The sequence below is a fragment of the Neodiprion pinetum genome, chromosome 1 (assembly GCF_021155775.2).
Source record: "Neodiprion pinetum isolate iyNeoPine1 chromosome 1, iyNeoPine1.2, whole genome shotgun sequence".
Lineage (NCBI taxonomy): Eukaryota > Metazoa > Arthropoda > Insecta > Hymenoptera > Diprionidae > Neodiprion > Neodiprion pinetum.
In genome coordinates this window covers 22,837,650-22,854,678 of record NC_060232.1, presented here as the reverse complement: position 1 = coordinate 22,854,678, position 17,029 = coordinate 22,837,650, and the positions used below count along the sequence as shown (strand labels likewise).

At 40.1% G+C, this 17,029-nt stretch overlaps 4 protein-coding genes across 4 annotated transcripts; 3 read left to right on the top strand and 1 right to left on the bottom strand.

The window, feature by feature from the left end:
• Positions 1-4,070: 4,070 nt before the first annotated feature.
• Osi12 (DUF1676 domain-containing protein Osi12) lies at positions 4,071-5,769 on the top strand. The gene has a single exon (XM_046629299.1). The coding sequence runs from the start codon at positions 4,372-4,374 to the stop codon at positions 5,185-5,187; it is 816 nt and encodes a 271-aa protein (XP_046485255.1). The 5' UTR covers positions 4,071-4,371; the 3' UTR covers positions 5,188-5,769.
• Positions 5,335-7,414, bottom strand: LOC124220432 (uncharacterized). The gene is made up of 2 exons (XM_046629320.2): positions 6,672-7,414; positions 5,335-6,585 (listed from the first exon to the last, which is right to left on the bottom strand). The coding sequence occupies exons 1-2, from the start codon at positions 7,036-7,038 to the stop codon at positions 6,398-6,400; spliced, it is 555 nt and encodes a 184-aa protein (XP_046485276.1). The 5' UTR covers positions 7,039-7,414; the 3' UTR covers positions 5,335-6,397.
• A 1,875-nt stretch (positions 7,415-9,289) lies between these two features.
• On the top strand, positions 9,290-12,184 carry Osi13 (Protein). The gene is made up of 2 exons (XM_046610561.2): positions 9,290-9,546; positions 10,553-12,184. The coding sequence occupies exons 1-2, from the start codon at positions 9,369-9,371 to the stop codon at positions 10,861-10,863; spliced, it is 489 nt and encodes a 162-aa protein (XP_046466517.1). The 5' UTR covers positions 9,290-9,368; the 3' UTR covers positions 10,864-12,184.
• Positions 12,185-13,972: 1,788 nt separating this feature from the next.
• Osi14 (DUF1676 domain-containing protein Osi14) lies at positions 13,973-16,875 on the top strand. Its single transcript, XM_046631965.2, has 3 exons — positions 13,973-14,260; positions 14,553-14,735; positions 15,403-16,875. Exons 1-3 carry the CDS (start codon positions 14,056-14,058, stop codon positions 15,768-15,770), a joined length of 756 nt encoding a protein of 251 aa, XP_046487921.1. The 5' UTR covers positions 13,973-14,055; the 3' UTR covers positions 15,771-16,875.
• Positions 16,876-17,029: the final 154 nt, after the last annotated feature.

Sequence of the window (17,029 nt, the reverse complement as noted above, 5' to 3'; positions counted from 1 at the left end):
CTTCGATAAGACCCTATTTTTTGGTTGGTCATAGACGCGAAAGGTAAAAATATGTCAAAATTAGCAAGCGTCGTTCTTCAGCTGGAACAAATACTTTTCTTCTCGTTAAGTGATTTTTAAAAAGCTTAGTACTGGAATGTCCAAATAGGAAAATAGATCAAAATATCATGCTGTATCGAAAAGCACTATCCTAGTTTCTCTTGAGGAACAGTAACATACTGTCGATGCAGGTAAATACGTATTTTCGATATATTTATAATATGCCTATAGTCGATGTATGCTTTAATGTAAATATCCCCAGGAATACCTATATTGATGCTATGTAATGATAAAAAAAATGTCTATTATTTGTGTTTCATATTTAACCACAAGGCACATACGGAATATACATATGCAATTTAAGGTTGTATTTATAAAGGTCATTTTTGAATTTCAAGCGAATCGCCCCTCAAATCGGCTCCAGATAATTCAAAAATAATTCCCCAATTTTTCAGATTTTCATGTCAACACTAACCCGTGCCCCACACAGGGTGGATTTCATTCTTCCCTTTCATGGACACGTCAAATCTTCCGAACGGATTTAGATGAAATTTGGTATAGGAGCGTTTCTTGGATTACTGATTACGAATCTAAACTTAAAATTTGAAAATTCGAAATAGCGAATCTAATATGATGGAGCGAAATCCAAAAAGTTATTTTGATTTTGATAAAACTTGGTACTTGGGAGTCTTCGAGGTCGCTGATTACGAATTCGAACTCAAAATCACAAAATTCAAAATGGTCGATCCAATATGGCAATATCGAGTGACTTTTTGGGGTTTTGGTCCACCATATTGGATCTGGCACTTCGAATTTTCAAATTTTTAATTCAGGTTCGTAATCAGCGACCCAAAAAACCCCCCTACACCAGTTTTCATACAAATGAATGGTGTGGATTTGATGTGCCGCTGAAAGGATTGAATGGGGAAATCCACCCTGTTTGGGGCACGGGTTAGAATTGGGATAAAAATCTGAAAAAATTAGGGAATCGTTTTCGAACTACGTGGAGCCGATTTGGGGGTCAAAATTAAAAAATAATGTTTTGGAGGACCACCCTAATATACATTATATTGCAATGATTTTATATTTTACTAATGAAATTATACTGTTGAACGAATGCTCGCGGTATTTATTGTGCGCGACTTCATATAGTAAGATCAAAGTGGAGAAGAGGGTCAAAAGTGTTAATTATCTCGAGATCTGAAGCATCTGCCAACTTCACCTTCTCTTTTTGTGTGCCACTGGGCCGCCTCCACATCCCATCCTAACGCCAGCCCGCTTCTACCAGTTGAACTCTGCCATGCACTGAAAAGATGTTGCTTTATTACGGTATATAACTATATACCTATAAGTATACGGCATTGAACTTTGCAGGAATAGAAGGCTGAATTCTAGCTTAAGGTATATATGTAATAGCGACTGACTTCGTGGTTCGTTTGGACTACTTCCTTTACTTTCGATGAGTCATCAAATATACCTTTGTTCTTTTTCGGTCATCTTTTCCATAATTGCAGCACTAGTGGGACTCACGACTTAAGATCATAAACATGAATTATGCTTTTCACTTGTAGCGCAAACTAGTTTCCGTTTCATTCAGCAGTGTATCATATCTTTTGCGTAATTCATTGGACTGAAATATTAGACGAAAAGAAGCTACACACAGAAGCTTTTTGACAATTTTAACCGTAGCGGAATATTTTTAAGAAAACTTTTTCCGTTCCCTACGTTATTAGAAAATAATTTTCTGTACAGTTCACATTTTCTAAAATGAGTTGAAGTAACTTTAAGCTCGTTTTTTTATGTTTACCATACGAACTAACAATATCTAGCAAAGGCTCAATCTACTATAACGTTCAATCAAGTTATTCTCATTTCATGTGCCAATATAATATCTGTGATTGCATAATTGATACATAGTAAGCAGACAGTCAGGACCGTATGTTACTTCAGCAAACTGCAAGAACGCGCGAAAACCAGACCTGTTTCGCGTGACATTACGATAAGATACTGGATCATGATCACAATTCTTACCTTACTGAATTATAAGGTTCCTATATCACATTTTATGAGTGAAAGGTTCATCCAAATACCCGCTAGTCAAGTACGGCAGAGACTTTGTCTCTTTCAAATTTTCGACTACTTATTAATATATCTATGTACATTATTAGATATACGAACCTAAGAGCTACTTGACATAGTTCCGGGTTTCACAAATAGGTATGTTGGTTCGTAAACGAAGAGTGGGAATGAAGATTTTTCCGCGTCGTACAAGTACGAGTGCGTTCGTTTTGTGACTGGAATACTGGTTTCGTTTGAGAGCATTACAGATGGTGCTGTAGCCTCGATTGGATGTCATCTGGTCAACGACACTCAAGTCACACGGAAGCGTTTTCTGTTTTGACCACTCGGACTTCGGCACACATATTTGTATTTGCCAAGCGTAGAATAGCATCATCTACCACAATATGGAGTTGAGGAAAGAAGCTTTTCGAAATGGTTTTCAAGTCACACATATACGAATGATTTATAATCAATCAAACTAGAGCATATCGGTTTTACAATGAGAGCAGCTCATGCGACACGATGAGCACGATGTACACGATAATCGGGCACGGCACATTAGATCTCAATTTTTCTAGGTTAAAGATTTCAAACTCGAGTGGTAGGCAGTGCTTCCCCCGAGTTTAGCAGTCTTCGGTGTACAGCATGCAGATATGATATTGTCCAATGAACCAAGTCGATCCTCAGCCAAGCCAGGTCATAACATATCCTTGAAAGGTAGTGCGAGCTAAATGTTCGACTGGGAAAGTGTTGTCTATTTGGAGGCGGGCATTGTTCAGATCCTTGGTCAAAGTATCATCAGTAGTATTGCAGTGCCTGCAGCGCTGGTGCAGCAGAATGCATTAGAAGGCGCATCTACGTCCGCAGATCTGTGTCGTTGAATGGCGACGGGTGTCAAAATATTCCGTTGTCCTAAGAAACCGGCCTCTTTTCCGCCGAAGGCGCGGAATAATGGCACATGTGACCCTACGCGAATATGTTCCTGACCTGGCCTGGAATTACTGTATACATTGCACAGCGTTGACGCTAGATGAGTTTTATAACGATGGTCCCGTGGGAAACGGCTGGAATGATTCACCTCAATCATCGCTTACTCGCTCCCGTGGCTAATTTTAAACAGAGGATATTAACTACTGTGGTAATGGGTTTGTTAACGTACCCTCGTGCTCCCTGCTAATCCACATATATGCGCATACAATGACCCAACTTTCAAGTGAAATCCGTCACAATTTTCAACTACAGATTCTTCGTGTACCTTGTTGAATACATATACGGTAAATTCGGCAACCCGCGAGTTAGAAATTCTTCTCATGGGGATAAGACAAGCCGCCTATGTATGCGGATAATTATCGGTAATAAAGATTTGATACGGAATGATCCTCGCCACGCAGCTTTACCAATTCTAACGTGACATGCATTCATTAATTGAAGCGATACATAAGTATGAACCGATAGATCCGATCGATGTTTTCACTTACCCGTTAGAATACGCCGATCCGTTATATGACAATTATTTACCCCTCGACCCGGAAATTGTGCCTACTTACCCGAATGGCCATTTGCCATGTGGGAATGAGTTTTTTTTTTTCATACGGAGTTATATTGTAAGAGGCACTAAAAAGGTTTACGGTCCGCATTGGCGGGTCGGTCGGTGTAAAACGCGAACTCATGTACACCGTCCTTCTCGTCGATCGCACGCTTTCTTTTGTTTACACGAAGAGTACGGGATGAAGGAGCTGCAGGCACTAGCATACGCAAACGTGAATTACCTTCAATGGGTCTCTATGTCAAGAGGGTCCCGAGATTCTCCTTTGGGGTCACATCCCCGCGCACCTCCGCTCGATCATAGAGAGCGCGAACGAACTATTATCTCGGCATGGTTTCGAGGCACACAAACACATACATGCCACCCCTCCGACGATCTGACAGTATATATTTCGCCGAACGTCTGCTTAGATTCAGTCGAAGTTGCGATCCCTTTGGTATAGGGTTCCGGTGTTCTCGTCGCTGTACCGAATCTGGATACTGGATATATATACTCGTTCAACGACGAATTTCTGCCCAGCCAAGTGCATAAAAAGTCAGTTATTGAAGTTATCCCTACTGTGGTCAGCTGGTACTAAACGCTCTGTGTGCCAACGAAGTTTTCACTGTTCGAAGTTTTACCGGTACAAATTTAACTAATTGTGCAATTCAGTTTAAGTGTGGTAGGAGAAAATTGGAATACTGTGATTCGATTTTGTGGAAGTAGTCTTCAAATACGGCGAGAAAATGACCTTCGCAAAAAGCTTCGGTTTTCTTTTGGTGTTGATGATATCGTCGAAGCTTGCCAGGGCAGCGGATGACGCTGATATCATTGAAAAAGGCTATAGAACCGCCTTTCGTGTGTACGAGGAGTGCCAGCAGCAGGACATCGGTCTCTCGCCATGTTTGAAGAAGAAGGCGATTTCTTTTCTCGATAGATTCGGGAGAATTAACAGCAACATACCGATCACCGAAAACGTTGAATTGATCAAGAACGATCATGTAGATACACAGCGCTACTCTGAACAGGATCTCGAATCTCTAGGCAGAGCCGGATCTTTCAGAGAAGAGACGTTGAACACAATCCTGTTCAACAAGATCACCTCTCTAATGAACGGTTTTGATCTACAAATAAGTCTGCCAAAAATGACGTCTACTGACCTCAAAAGAAGTATCGAAGAAGGTCGTGGTAAGATGAAGAAAATGATGGGCATGATGATGATGGGTATGGGCATGAAGATGATCGCTATGGTACCACTGGGGATGATGGGCCTGTTCCTGCTGGCGGGAAAGGCTTTCATCATTGCTAAAATAGCTCTGGTCCTCTCCCTCATCATTGCCTTGAAGAAGCTGCTCCAGCAGAAACAAGGAGGTGGAGGAGGAGACATGCACCACGGTGGGGGCTGGCAGAGCAGCGGTGGCGGCGGCGGCGGAGGCTGGGATAGGAGCATGAGGAGTCTGGGTCTAGACGCCGTTGTACCTGTTCCCGAAGGCTTCAAGCAGACGGATGAGAGTTTCGCTCACAGCTTAGCCTACAAAGGACAAATCAACGATTCCCGTTAATTGTGAAAAAGGCGAAAATTACAAGTATAGAAGACAGTTTCTTCCTGAAAAAGATAAACATCCGGCAATTCTGATATCGCGACATAATTTTCAACAAAACTAAAGAGAGATTAGATAGCTGAAGAGATGAGTTTTTTTTATTATGAACGTTACTTATAGATCGTAGCATCTCGTTATACGATTTATAATTAATTAAATTTTTTCCAATACATTACTATTTCGAAGATTATTCACTGCTACTTTCAGGCCTGTCGGGAAGAATAGAAATTATGTAAGCAGAGGTTAGGTTGAATTCAACACCTTCATACACTTTGCAGAATTGCGATACTGCTAGTATTGAATTCGCTTTGCCCCTGGCTCACAAAGATCTACTCCACACTTCCCTACATTGCGTTCATGTCACTAATATTTTATTTGCGGGATAGGCGAAGCAGAAAGTCAGATTTAGGCTTTGTTGAATATAACGAATTATTTATTACAGAGCGTAAGATATTTTAATGTCATCAGTGTCATGAGATGAAGTAGGTAAGATCTTAATTTAATATAATAAATACCTACCTGAAATAAACTATTTCAAAACTACGAACACGTTTAATCTTAATTTCCGGGGAACAAGCGTGTATTGTAGAAGAATATTTAAATTAGCTAATAAGAGATTAATTATAACTGGATACATCATGAAAAGCCATATCCATTCATACACCTAATCCAGATCGAAACATGTAAAACGCGACAAAACAAATGTACTAATGTTAAGCCAATTAAATGAAACAAATATTTATCATCTAAAATAATATTGAACTTGTTTTATTGTGTAACAGTTGATGTACGCCTGTATGCGTATAGAATATTTTCCCGTTATTTCGCTGCACGATTCAACCTCGCAGATAATACCTCAGGTTGATGCACTTGTTTGCATCAATAAAGTGCTGTCTTGGAGCAGCTTGATGATGGTCAATGATAACCCGTTTACCCAGACATTTTGCGCTTGATTTATCTGGCTATTCCGAGTATATCGAGCTAACATAAGGTAGGTAGAAATAAGCGTAAATAAAACCTACACATTTGGGTTATCGACAAAATATAATCATTGCCCAGCTGCACGATCGATCATTTCTTGCAAAGTTCTCTCTGCACAATTGAAGATGCTCCAGGTTGAAAGTATACAGTTTCTCTTTGCGTTAGAGCTATCCTTCCTTGGATAGCATGTTTAGTCGGTTTTGAGTCCTAGCACGGCGGCGAACAGTGAAAAGAAGAATCCAGCCAAAGCTGTTGTTGAGACCAGCAGTGACATCCCACCCATTAGTATTGGTATCAATGCAGCAAATTTCATTTTGTAAGCCACTAAGAGTGGCATCATGAAATCGTCCATCTTGTCCTTTCTCCTCCTCGACACAACTGCAAGAGAACCCTTAATTGGTTACTTTGGTATAAATATTGTTTAATTAATTCGTAAATCAAGAGAAATGATCGATTGAATTCACCTTTCTCGCTCGAGGTCGAGCCATCAGAGTGAAGATTTTTCGATGGCTGCTTAGAGTTCTTCCTCGTACTAGTCAGCACCTGCAATGACCTCTCGGATCCCTTCTGAATATGATTTCCCACCATACTGTCTGAGATATCTTCTTCATCTGGGGTGTAGGAGAGGCGCACATGCTTCGTAACTTCACTTCGACCTCCGCCATTTGCATTACCGAAATCTACGCTGACGGCTTCGATGCTTCTTGAATACTCGTACACTCGGTGCCTTGGTTCGGACTTCTTCGCCAGATCTTTTGTCTCTGGAAACTTATCAGCGTTCGCGGCAAAGGTGGTGCACATAAAAATGATCAAGGTCACTCTTATCTTCATATTTTGTGGCTTCAAATATCTCTGGCTAACTCCAGCTGAGCTTTTACTTCATTACGATGTATCCCATTGCTCTTTTGTCTACTGATGCAGTTGCTGGTTGTGCGTTACTGAACTAAAAGTAAATTGGATTGAGAAAACTGCAAACTCAAAATCAAGTAACCGAAGAATCTGTAGCAACCACGAGACCATACTCGACTGATGGAATACGAATCAAAGTCCGAGTATACTTTTCGTGGCTTTCCGTGTTAGAGAACTGGAAACACCGGAACTCGATTTACGTACGGTAAAGGAAGAACTGACCAGTGTTCACGAACAGCTTGAGTGCATGGTTACGAGTTTGGCGATCGGTTTCGTTAGAAATTACGATATGATATATCGGAGATCCGCAATGAGCGCAGGACGCCGACGAACTAACCAGCCCGAAGCAGTGTGGTGCTAGTAGGGGAACAGCAAGACGGGTACGCTTCAGTTGACGGGAAAATATGCGGTCTGTGAAAAAAAAATTGCGAAAAGTATATGTCTGTACGACAGGATATCGTAATAGACGGTGGCAGCTTGTCTACCTGGAGGTAATAATGGTGCGGTGGATTTTGGGTTACGGTCACGATGTGATTTGTGCCGTTTCGAAGAACGCCAGCTCGAAGACATGTGCAGAGCTACTCTACTCTTCGTTAAGATGATCTTCTTCTACTGGACGTGACGTTATCTCCGAGAAAGCAGTGTATCGTTCTTCGGATATCTTTTTTTCTGTCCTAATGTTTTTCATGAAGAAATTACCAGATACGAATGAAAACACAGGCATTGCGGTACCTCGCGTAGGCTGCTCCAGTTGGAGGGTAAAATTCAATGGCAAGGAACGACCGATCGATTGATAGTTTTCCATATTCAAGTCTACCACAACGGTTGGGGGACTTATCTTCATTTTCATCCTTGACATTGAAACAATCTTGACTGACAAAATTATAACACGGCGAAATAAGTTAAATCCGAATCATGTAACTAAGCTAGATTTCCTTGAACAAGATAGACGAGCTGACTTCAACGGCGTCGAAAGGTGGAATGATGACATGAATACCCTAGACATCGATATAATTTTTCTGTCCATCATCTCCCTCACCCAATTACCGTAGCTCTTGGTGTATGAAACGACTGACCCACAAGTTACAGCAATTTTATTCAAGTGCTAGAGTTAGGCTGACGTCTCTTACTTCATATACACAATACGAATGAGATTTCATAATAATCTTTCAATCCGCCTCTTTGTTATATTCTAAAAATTCAGACTCTGTAATCGGACGTGGTCTACGGTCGACCCGACAATTCGTCACGATTGTTAGATTTAACGTCATCATTACGGTTTTTCTTCAGTGTACCGTTTTTTGGTGATAAATACTTGTTTTTACCAACGACTTTTCATTTGCTTTAATTAATAACGGCTCGTAATAAGATCGTTGAATTGCAATTGGTTTTACGATCTGACTGGTTGCCACTACTATTCTACTTTTTCATCACAGTCGACTTAACTAACATAACCAATACTACCAGTGATCACGATATCCAATTTCACGCCAGAGTTATGCTGGCACGTAGAAGATTCGTCCAGAGTAATGAATTAATACTCGTTTCATTGCTTAAATTCTGTCCTATTACTAGCCTTGTCTGTTTTATTTGACTTCGAAAAATTCTCCCAGCTGCAAGGTAAAAAACAGTACTCTGGGTGACCAGTTTATACCCAAATAAAGTTGGGAGAAATAATAACGAATTGGACGAAAATAAAGAAACGGGATGACTACGGGGATGGACAGTCTGTAATAAAACAGTCAGGTGAAGTAACTCAAGTGTGAAATAATGCGCTAATGGATGATAAACTCTCCCACGGTGAGCGTTGAGCATCGGGTTTTAGATCGTCCAATCATCACACAAATACAGAATGTCACGGCCAATCGAGAGGCTTGATCTTGAAGAAGAATCGCGAACGGCAGCCGGAGGAACTGGAGGAACCGCACGATCGTCACGCGTCAGTTCCCAGATGATTGAAGGCTCTTTTTACTGTTGCCACAGAGTCTATATAAGGTTATTTACTTCCTCGGAATAGAGCCAGTTGTCCGATTCTTTGAGGGTTGATCGCTTCGTCGGTATGTCGCCGATTTTTTTGTATGTTTCACGCGAGGACAAGTGATTTACAATTTTCGGAAGATGAAACCTTACATTCAAGGCTCTCTTTGTGCATATTGAACTCGATATATTGAACGTCTCGCGAGTTCATCGTTTAGATTATATTTTATATTTGAACTGAAAATCGCTAATGCAATAAATTATAACTAAACAAAATGTTATCGTTGTGCTGCATTTACTTGGCGTTTCTGTTGTCTCAAGTCAGCAGTCAGGAGACTCCAATTGAAGGTACTGCAATAGAAGAAAATGGATCTCCTGGCATCAGCGGATGGGTCGAAGACCGCGCCATGAGTTTTTTTGAATTATTTCTTCCAGAAAATAATCTCGTCGAAGGTGAGGGATGGTTTGGTTTACTGTCACAAAGAAACTTCAGTTTTATTATTTTTAGATGGGAATTATACGACCCCGACATCTTGGACAAACGTGCTTCCAAATTTCACCAACAAAATTTTTTTTCTTGGGCTCCAAGTTTGATTCATGTGGACTGCAAAAAAAAAAAAAAAAATCAAAAAATCAAATAGACATATTTGTAATCCTTGGATTTTTCACTTGAAAGGGTTTTTTTCGCCACACACAAAGCCATGACGACAATCAGAACTCATATTTATATGTGGGGCATCCTGTATCAAATCACAGGGTCATCGGCCAGACCCCGTTGGATTTTGATGTCCAATGAATTTTGGTTTTTGTTTTAGTACAAAATTTAATCTCAAATTTAACCTCAAATTTAATCCATTTTTTGGGGATAGCGTGAGCTTAAAAATTATAAGATTGAAAACACGAGGAGCGACATTTTTCAGATGAGTGGAATTTTTTTACAGAAATCAAAGATCAAAAGAAATATTTCCATAATAGTTTAAAAATGTGATGAGAATAATTGTTATATTTATTTTAATTTGCTTTTTTTATTCAAAGAAAAATTGACTTTGGCTTTAAACGCCCCATACACAGTGGAATTTCAAACTAAACAAATGCTAAAAAAAAAATTGATCAATTTTGTTAGCAATAAATCTATATTTTCAGTTTTCCATGCTCAGGCAAATGAGTTATAGCGTACAGCACGTGTACACGTGTTGTAAAAGTTGTATCATCTTACTTGTTAACTCAAAAAGGAGTCACGCACTAAAATTATTTTACAATACATTGAAATTATTATTTTTGATCCTATAAGTTATCAACTGCAGAGTGAACAAGTGATGACCATTTTTCTCGACTTAAACATTATTACACCAATCCAAACAATTGGTGAATTCAAAATATTCATAGATTCAAAGATGATCAACCCCCACAATCGTGAAGTGAATCTTGCCGATAGTAATATTTTCTTGTTTTTTTCTAGGTCGCAAAAAGAAGGCGAAATTGAGCAAGTACGTTTTGCCTTTGGTAGTCGGTTTTTTGCTCATTAAATCAATCCTCCTTCCGATTGCCTTGAAGACTTTAGCTGTACTGAGCGGAAAGGCGGTGATACTAAGTTTGATGAGTCTCATCCTTGCGTCCATTGTGGGGCTCAAAAAGGTTGCTCAGGGATCAGGCAGTGCCAACTATGAAGTTGTAAACGTCCCATTGAGCAAGTATAGGCGAAACGAGGATTACAGACGAGCTGATCCCGATGACGATGACGATTTACCCTACAAATATTATCGAGATTGAAAATAAAAGTGATAATTTCATCACGCATGGATCTGCACAGACATGATTGACATTTAAGACAATAATTAGGCAATGTTAAATGAAATCAATTAATCAAGAAATATTTAGTAACCTGTTTTCCGAGTATTTTCTTCAGAAGGTCATTTTTGTTTTGAAAAGTGTAAGATTGGAAATACTTAAAGAAGAATGGACGAAAAGTTTTAACTAAGTTATTGATTATTTCATTAGTTTGCGTTTAATACGTTGAATTGCTTTTCATGTTATAGTACATCGCAGTCTACACTGATGAAAATTTTTAATGGGACGCTTAGATTAGTTCACATAGCGATTCGTTGAGTCTTCAGTTGCAGAATGTTGAGTAACAAAAGTCGAGAGTGGCAGTGCTCATAGGAAAGTTGTCAATTCTTTGCAACGCGGGCAGAAATGAACACGTATCTAGAAAAGCGAAATCGTACTCACCTTGAATCTTTTAGGCTCTAATGAAGTGCCTAGAAATTCCATTTTAAAATCATATAAATGATCTTGACCGCGCTTGAACTGGTAGTGAAAAATATTTCTACAAAATCCGTAGACATTCCAAACGACGCAAGTTACAAAAGTTATGTCAGATGCCGAGGGAGAAAGTTTCTCTTTTACCGGACGCGAAGAGTTAATGAAATCACTCTCAAGTCCGGCTTCAACGTAATCCTTTTGACTCATTCACCAGAATTGGGGTCTGCCATTTCCGCATTCATTTTATTCAACATCCTAAAGACTTCGCAAACGGACTGCTGACCTGAGTCCATTTGCGAACTCAATACCTGTGCGCCACGTAGTCCAATTAATAGACTACTATAAGTGATAGATTAAATTGTATAGAAACTCAATAAGTATTCTGTCAGTAGTTTTATCTTGTTGTTTGTCTAGGTTTAATTTATTTAATTATATTTCATTGTAAGAGAAAAAGATTCAAGGGTTGGATGAACCCGTCAATAAACTTTTGTAACCATTTCACAAAAATGCGCTCATTGGTTAAAGATACCAGATTATTCTCAGTCTTTACTTATGCATACCGGGAATAGAGGAAGTTTAGAGTGAGTCCAAATGCAACCAAATTCAAACCTTGGCTGCACGTGGCTAGCCTCGACCTAGTCCCGCAGGGCATTGACCGACCCTCAGGACCCGTCCTCCAGGGTATTCTAATAACGAGAGTCTTACGTCTAGAAATAATTATGTCATTATTCGTGATGAACCCTCAAAGTAATATGCTCATCTTACACGATTCCTGTACCGTCACATCCTTAAATAAGCGAAATCATTCTTCAAAATCAGATAACATTGTTCTGGGGAGCGTGCTAAAGTGACATAAATAATTTTACCATTTAGCACCGATTAAGCGACTGTAATTTTTGAATAAAGAATCTCGTTTTCTCTCGGGCAAACAAAAACTCATTCAAAGACACTTTCCATTGATCCTAACTGACTGTGGATGCAGGGTTTTGAACGGCAGCTTGTTCTGATACGAAAAAAAATTTCGCTTACGATTCTATGTGCAAAGTGTCAGACAGCTCGAATTGAGGCCCAGTTCAAGCCCGCAGATACAGATATACTCTTACCGTACAATTTACCGTTAAGTAATGCAAAACCGATACTAAATATTTAAACACCTCGCCATCTTTCGGCACACAATGAGATGCCTCCCATTGTCACCATTGCTAATAGGGTAACGGAATTTTAAACATAGGTAAATTAATACCGACCCATTTTCATGAATCCTCATTTGGAGCGGGATCGAAAATTCCGATCTGCCAATATATGAATCTCAAATTTCACTGCGTCACGTATCGTTCGAGCATTTCCTATCGGTGGGCTGAGTTTCGTTGAAGAGAGAGTCGATAATTCGTTAATTTTAAGGATATTTAACAGCGCTATTAGCGATTTTTCCGATGAAGCAATATGTAGAACAACGCAGGACTCATAGCGAACAAAAATTGTTTTTAGGCACTAGAATGCGGCTGCATTATATGCGTGGATTACGTAAGAAAACCAGTCGTGGCTATTGGAAGGTCCACGCGTTACCAGATACCGGTTGCCGTCTCTGGGTCAAGGCAATCAAGACAAGCTTGGCCAGCTTACCCTTATGATTTCGAGCGGATGTTATATGCAGCTCTCGCCTAGAGCAGTGCGCTGGTGCATGACATTATCAAATACAAGAGTACTGAGTATTTGTTTGGTGAAAGAGTTGTTTGTTGCAAATATTTGGATCGCGGTTCATATCCACAAAGAACAAAGACAGCCGACTTTCTCATTACCTGTACCAATGGCACGGAGAAAAACCTCTTATAACACATCTGCGTAGCTTTGCTTAGCAAATTTCCAAACCCATAAACTCGTGTAGAAACTGTTACGAACTAGCATATTGTTTGCGTCTACCTGCTGCTGAGTGATAGGTGTGGTCTGCCGGCATACATACAATGACAAAAATATCACAAGAGATGTGTTTCTGAATTTTTATGAGTTTCATACGTGGCTATTCGCTTACTTATCTATGCATACGAGGCGTTGCTGAATGTAAAGGCATCGGCTTAAAGAACTGTTCGACAGGAATAGAGATGAATTTCGGAATGATATATAAATTTTTGTATACTGATTCCAACAGCAACCTTTCATGTAAAATAGATCTGGAAATTGGCCAGCGATTCTCTTTCCTACATCGTTATGTACTAGCGAAAATAAACTCTTGGAATACCATTCTGATCCACCGATAATTCTGGATATGCAGGATCATTCCCCAAAACTTCCTGTGTGAGCCAGCCTGTACCGGCACCTTCTTCACATTTTTTCGACGAGACCCACACAGCACTTCTCCCGTAGCTGACCCAAATTCTGCTGAGCCAGCCCTGGGTTGGGGCGACGGAGTCTAATCTCGCTTTGACTCATCAATAGGGTCCGCCCAGGCCGCAAGACCGCGTAAACGCATTCTTAGCCGGTAGTGGTTTGTTTAAAAAATTATCGAGGAAAGTTTTCTTGAGGGGCAGCATCGTCACCGAGATGAGGAGGCGGTAAGGTGGTGGGGGGCGCACCTATAAAGATTCAAGCGACACAGGGCTGGTTCACATTTTGCTCCAAAATTTTCAACGTACTGTGAAGTTTAGTGCCACCTCAGTCAGACCTCTACCGATAACGCGAGTAATTATCCAAAATCGACTAAACATGAACAGACTTATCGTTCTCGGGCTTTTGGCCACTTCCGCGTTCGCCGTGCCTATGCCTGGATCCAGTGGAAATTTGGATTGTCTAAATCACGAAGATATGTTCTCGTGCATCGCGGTAAAGAGCATCAATTTCTTGGGAAGAGCTGCAAGATCGAGTGACATCCAACTGATCGATGGCGTGACGTTTGTGCGAGATGTACCCAGTGAGTTTTCACACTATCCATTAACAATCCCTTTCACTTCTAAAGTAAATTCAACGTCAACTACATATCTCACAGGCTGCAGCTGAAGTGAATTCACTAATATACTAGAGACGAATCGTCAATCATATCACACGTCGCAATTTCGTTCATTGACATATTTTACCAATTAGTACGTAGAGATGTCGCCTCTTGAATACATTAAGTCGGAACAATGTATCGAGGAACGATTATGTCTAACTGTTCTGTGATCAGCTGAACCAACTAACCGACCAAGTTCACGGTCTTGTTTCAGTGGAGCGAGGTGGTAAGATGTTGGAAACGGAAACGGAGCTAATAAATGAACTACCTCGGGAAGTAGTCGACAAGACTTTCAAGCTGGCTAGCATGATGTTCGAGTCTGTAGTGTCTTTCCTGAAGAGCCACAGTCTAAAGCTGAGCTTGCCCGAAGGATCGATCGCCCGCACCATTGAAGAAGGTGAATTTGAGCTTCCTGATTCCACAGAGAGTTGCCACCCGTTGTGTAACTCCTCTTATGCTGCGGCATCGGCATTAGTTAGTGGAGACGGGTCTCGAGTGGGCCTTTCACTACCACTTGACTCAATGGCCACAACGTCCCGAGGCCTTCACTTTCCTTAGCGTCAGGCGTAAACTGGGATGGTTATTTTCTTTTACTGTCGCAAATAAGCGGCTCGTTCTTGCGACTGTAAATTAATCACTGTTCATCTCAAGATGAAGAATGTCCATTATCAACTTCACGATTTCCAGGAGGTGGTAATCGATTCACGAATCATTTCGCCTGACGAGAGTAACTGTAACAAGTTGATGTTAAAATCTTTGCTGGCTTTTGCATAACGAATAATCTGATATAATATCGACAGTTAGCGATATAGACAAGCAAATCCGTGCCCTAAGTTTGTAGAGCTTGGGAAATTCGTATGTATGAATCGCTCGGGGCAATCTCACTGAACCCGTGAGAGAGTATTTGAATATTTCTCACCTGCCATACCTAAAGTCAAAGTTAAGGTTTATCAGTAAAATGGCCACAGCGATTAGTTACTTGACAGCAATGCTGTTAGATACGAATTATTTGCACAAGGATTCTTTTACCCCGATGATAAAGCTGCGTTTTTACTCATTTGCAGCAAGAGCTAAAACCAAGAAATCGATCCATCCCCTGCTGGCTGCCGCTGGTTTGAAAATCTTCGCTTTGATCCCAATTGCATTGGGAGGACTTGCTCTGCTCGTGACGAAGGCCCTGTTTGTCGGTAAAATCGCTCTGCTTTTCGCCGGTATCTTGGCTTTCCAAAAGCTCTTTGGCAGTGGCAGCTCAACTGGTAACATCTTCAGCAAGGGAGTCCAGCCAATTGCTGCCTGGGCTTCAGCCCCGGCTTCTCAGAGTTGGTCGTCAGCTCCCTCATCTTCTCAGTCTCAGGGTTATTATAGAAGTTTCGATTCTAATGATGCTCAGCATCTTGCCTACGGTGGGCAAGCTCCCGAAGAAGCTAAGTAAGAATGCTATATCAACCACCGCTCGACTATTTGGATGTAAAAATAAATGGACGGATGGAATGACAGACAAGCAAACGAACGAACGATGGAACGATAAATCGGAAGACAGGAATTACTATTGGTACATAGTTTGGTACAGAGCAGAGGCGAAGACCTCAAACTCTTCAAATTTGCCAGTGGACTGAAAGGAATACGTTATTATTAATATTTAAACATGAAAATTTATAATTAGTTCTAGTATCAATATTGTTACAATTATATTTATATTATTCTTAATTAACGAAACGGCGTCAATGGGCCCGGAGGAAAAACAGTACTGCCGCATCCCTCACATTTTTGACGCATGCCATGTAACAGAGAGGCCATAAAACTATTGTCATTTCATTCATATTTATATAACACGTATACACGAATATAATTTGTAATTATAAATTTAGGTTACACCCTCGACTGCTAGCATAATATATTATAACTATTTATGGGACAATTTGTAATTAAATACTATTTAATAAATTATTAAAATTATTAGATGTCACAATTTGTCATCTACAGAATCTGCCACACAGCGCGGTATTATTAATAATGTAATATTGACACCCGTACATCTGTAGCGGCTAATATGTTTATGCTAATTAGCTTGTAGCAGCTGCCTCATAAGCAATTCAATTCGGATATGTACAGCTCTCTCTGAAAGCCTCCTACTATCAGATTCGGGCCAACGTTTTGCATACCATGTCACGACAGTCACAGAAAACTAATTTCCGTCACAAAAATGTAATACTGATAAGCGGATACGATTTAAAAATTTTCACACATTTACACGACATTATTTCTCTATCATCCGAATAATTACCATACATTAATACGACAGCTCGTTCATCTCAAGAAGCAAAATGCGCATAATAAAGAGAATTCAAGAGGAGATCGACGAAGTTCAAATCGGAGTATGAATACATTTCGAACTGCTAAAGATCGGTTATTTTTATCTTCTTACTGGTATGGACACCTTGATTCATCTCAAGAAACAAAATGCGCATAATAAAGAGAAGTCAAGAGGAAATCTATGAAGTTTAAATCGGAGTATGAATACATTTCGAACTGCTGAAGATCGGTTATTTTTATTTTGTTACCGGTTGAATTGCATAGAATATTTTTGTATAGAATAGAACTGTATAGAATATTTGCGAACATCGTCTGTTCAGCAAAAAAGAAAATGTGGTTAATTTGGCATCAATTACAAATCCGACACATTGTGATGCA

Coding starts and splice junctions, on each gene's coding strand:
- Osi12 (XM_046629299.1), top strand. CDS start 4,372: ATGACCTTCGCAAAAAGCTTCGGTTTTCTTTTGGTGTTGATGATATCG.
- LOC124220432 (XM_046629320.2), bottom strand. CDS start 7,038: ATGAAGATAAGAGTGACCTTGATCATTTTTATGTGCACCACCTTTGCC. Junction 6,586..6,671: donor CTCGACCTCGAGCGAGAAAG/GTGAATTCAATC, acceptor GTTCTCTTGCAG/TTGTGTCGAGGAGGAGAAAG.
- Osi13 (XM_046610561.2), top strand. CDS start 9,369: ATGTTATCGTTGTGCTGCATTTACTTGGCGTTTCTGTTGTCTCAAGTC. Junction 9,547..10,552: donor AGAAAATAATCTCGTCGAAG/GTGAGGGATGGT, acceptor GTTTTTTTCTAG/GTCGCAAAAAGAAGGCGAAA.
- Osi14 (XM_046631965.2), top strand. CDS start 14,056: ATGAACAGACTTATCGTTCTCGGGCTTTTGGCCACTTCCGCGTTCGCC. Junction 14,261..14,552: donor GTTTGTGCGAGATGTACCCA/GTGAGTTTTCAC, acceptor GTCTTGTTTCAG/TGGAGCGAGGTGGTAAGATG. Junction 14,736..15,402: donor CGCCCGCACCATTGAAGAAG/GTGAATTTGAGC, acceptor ACTCATTTGCAG/CAAGAGCTAAAACCAAGAAA.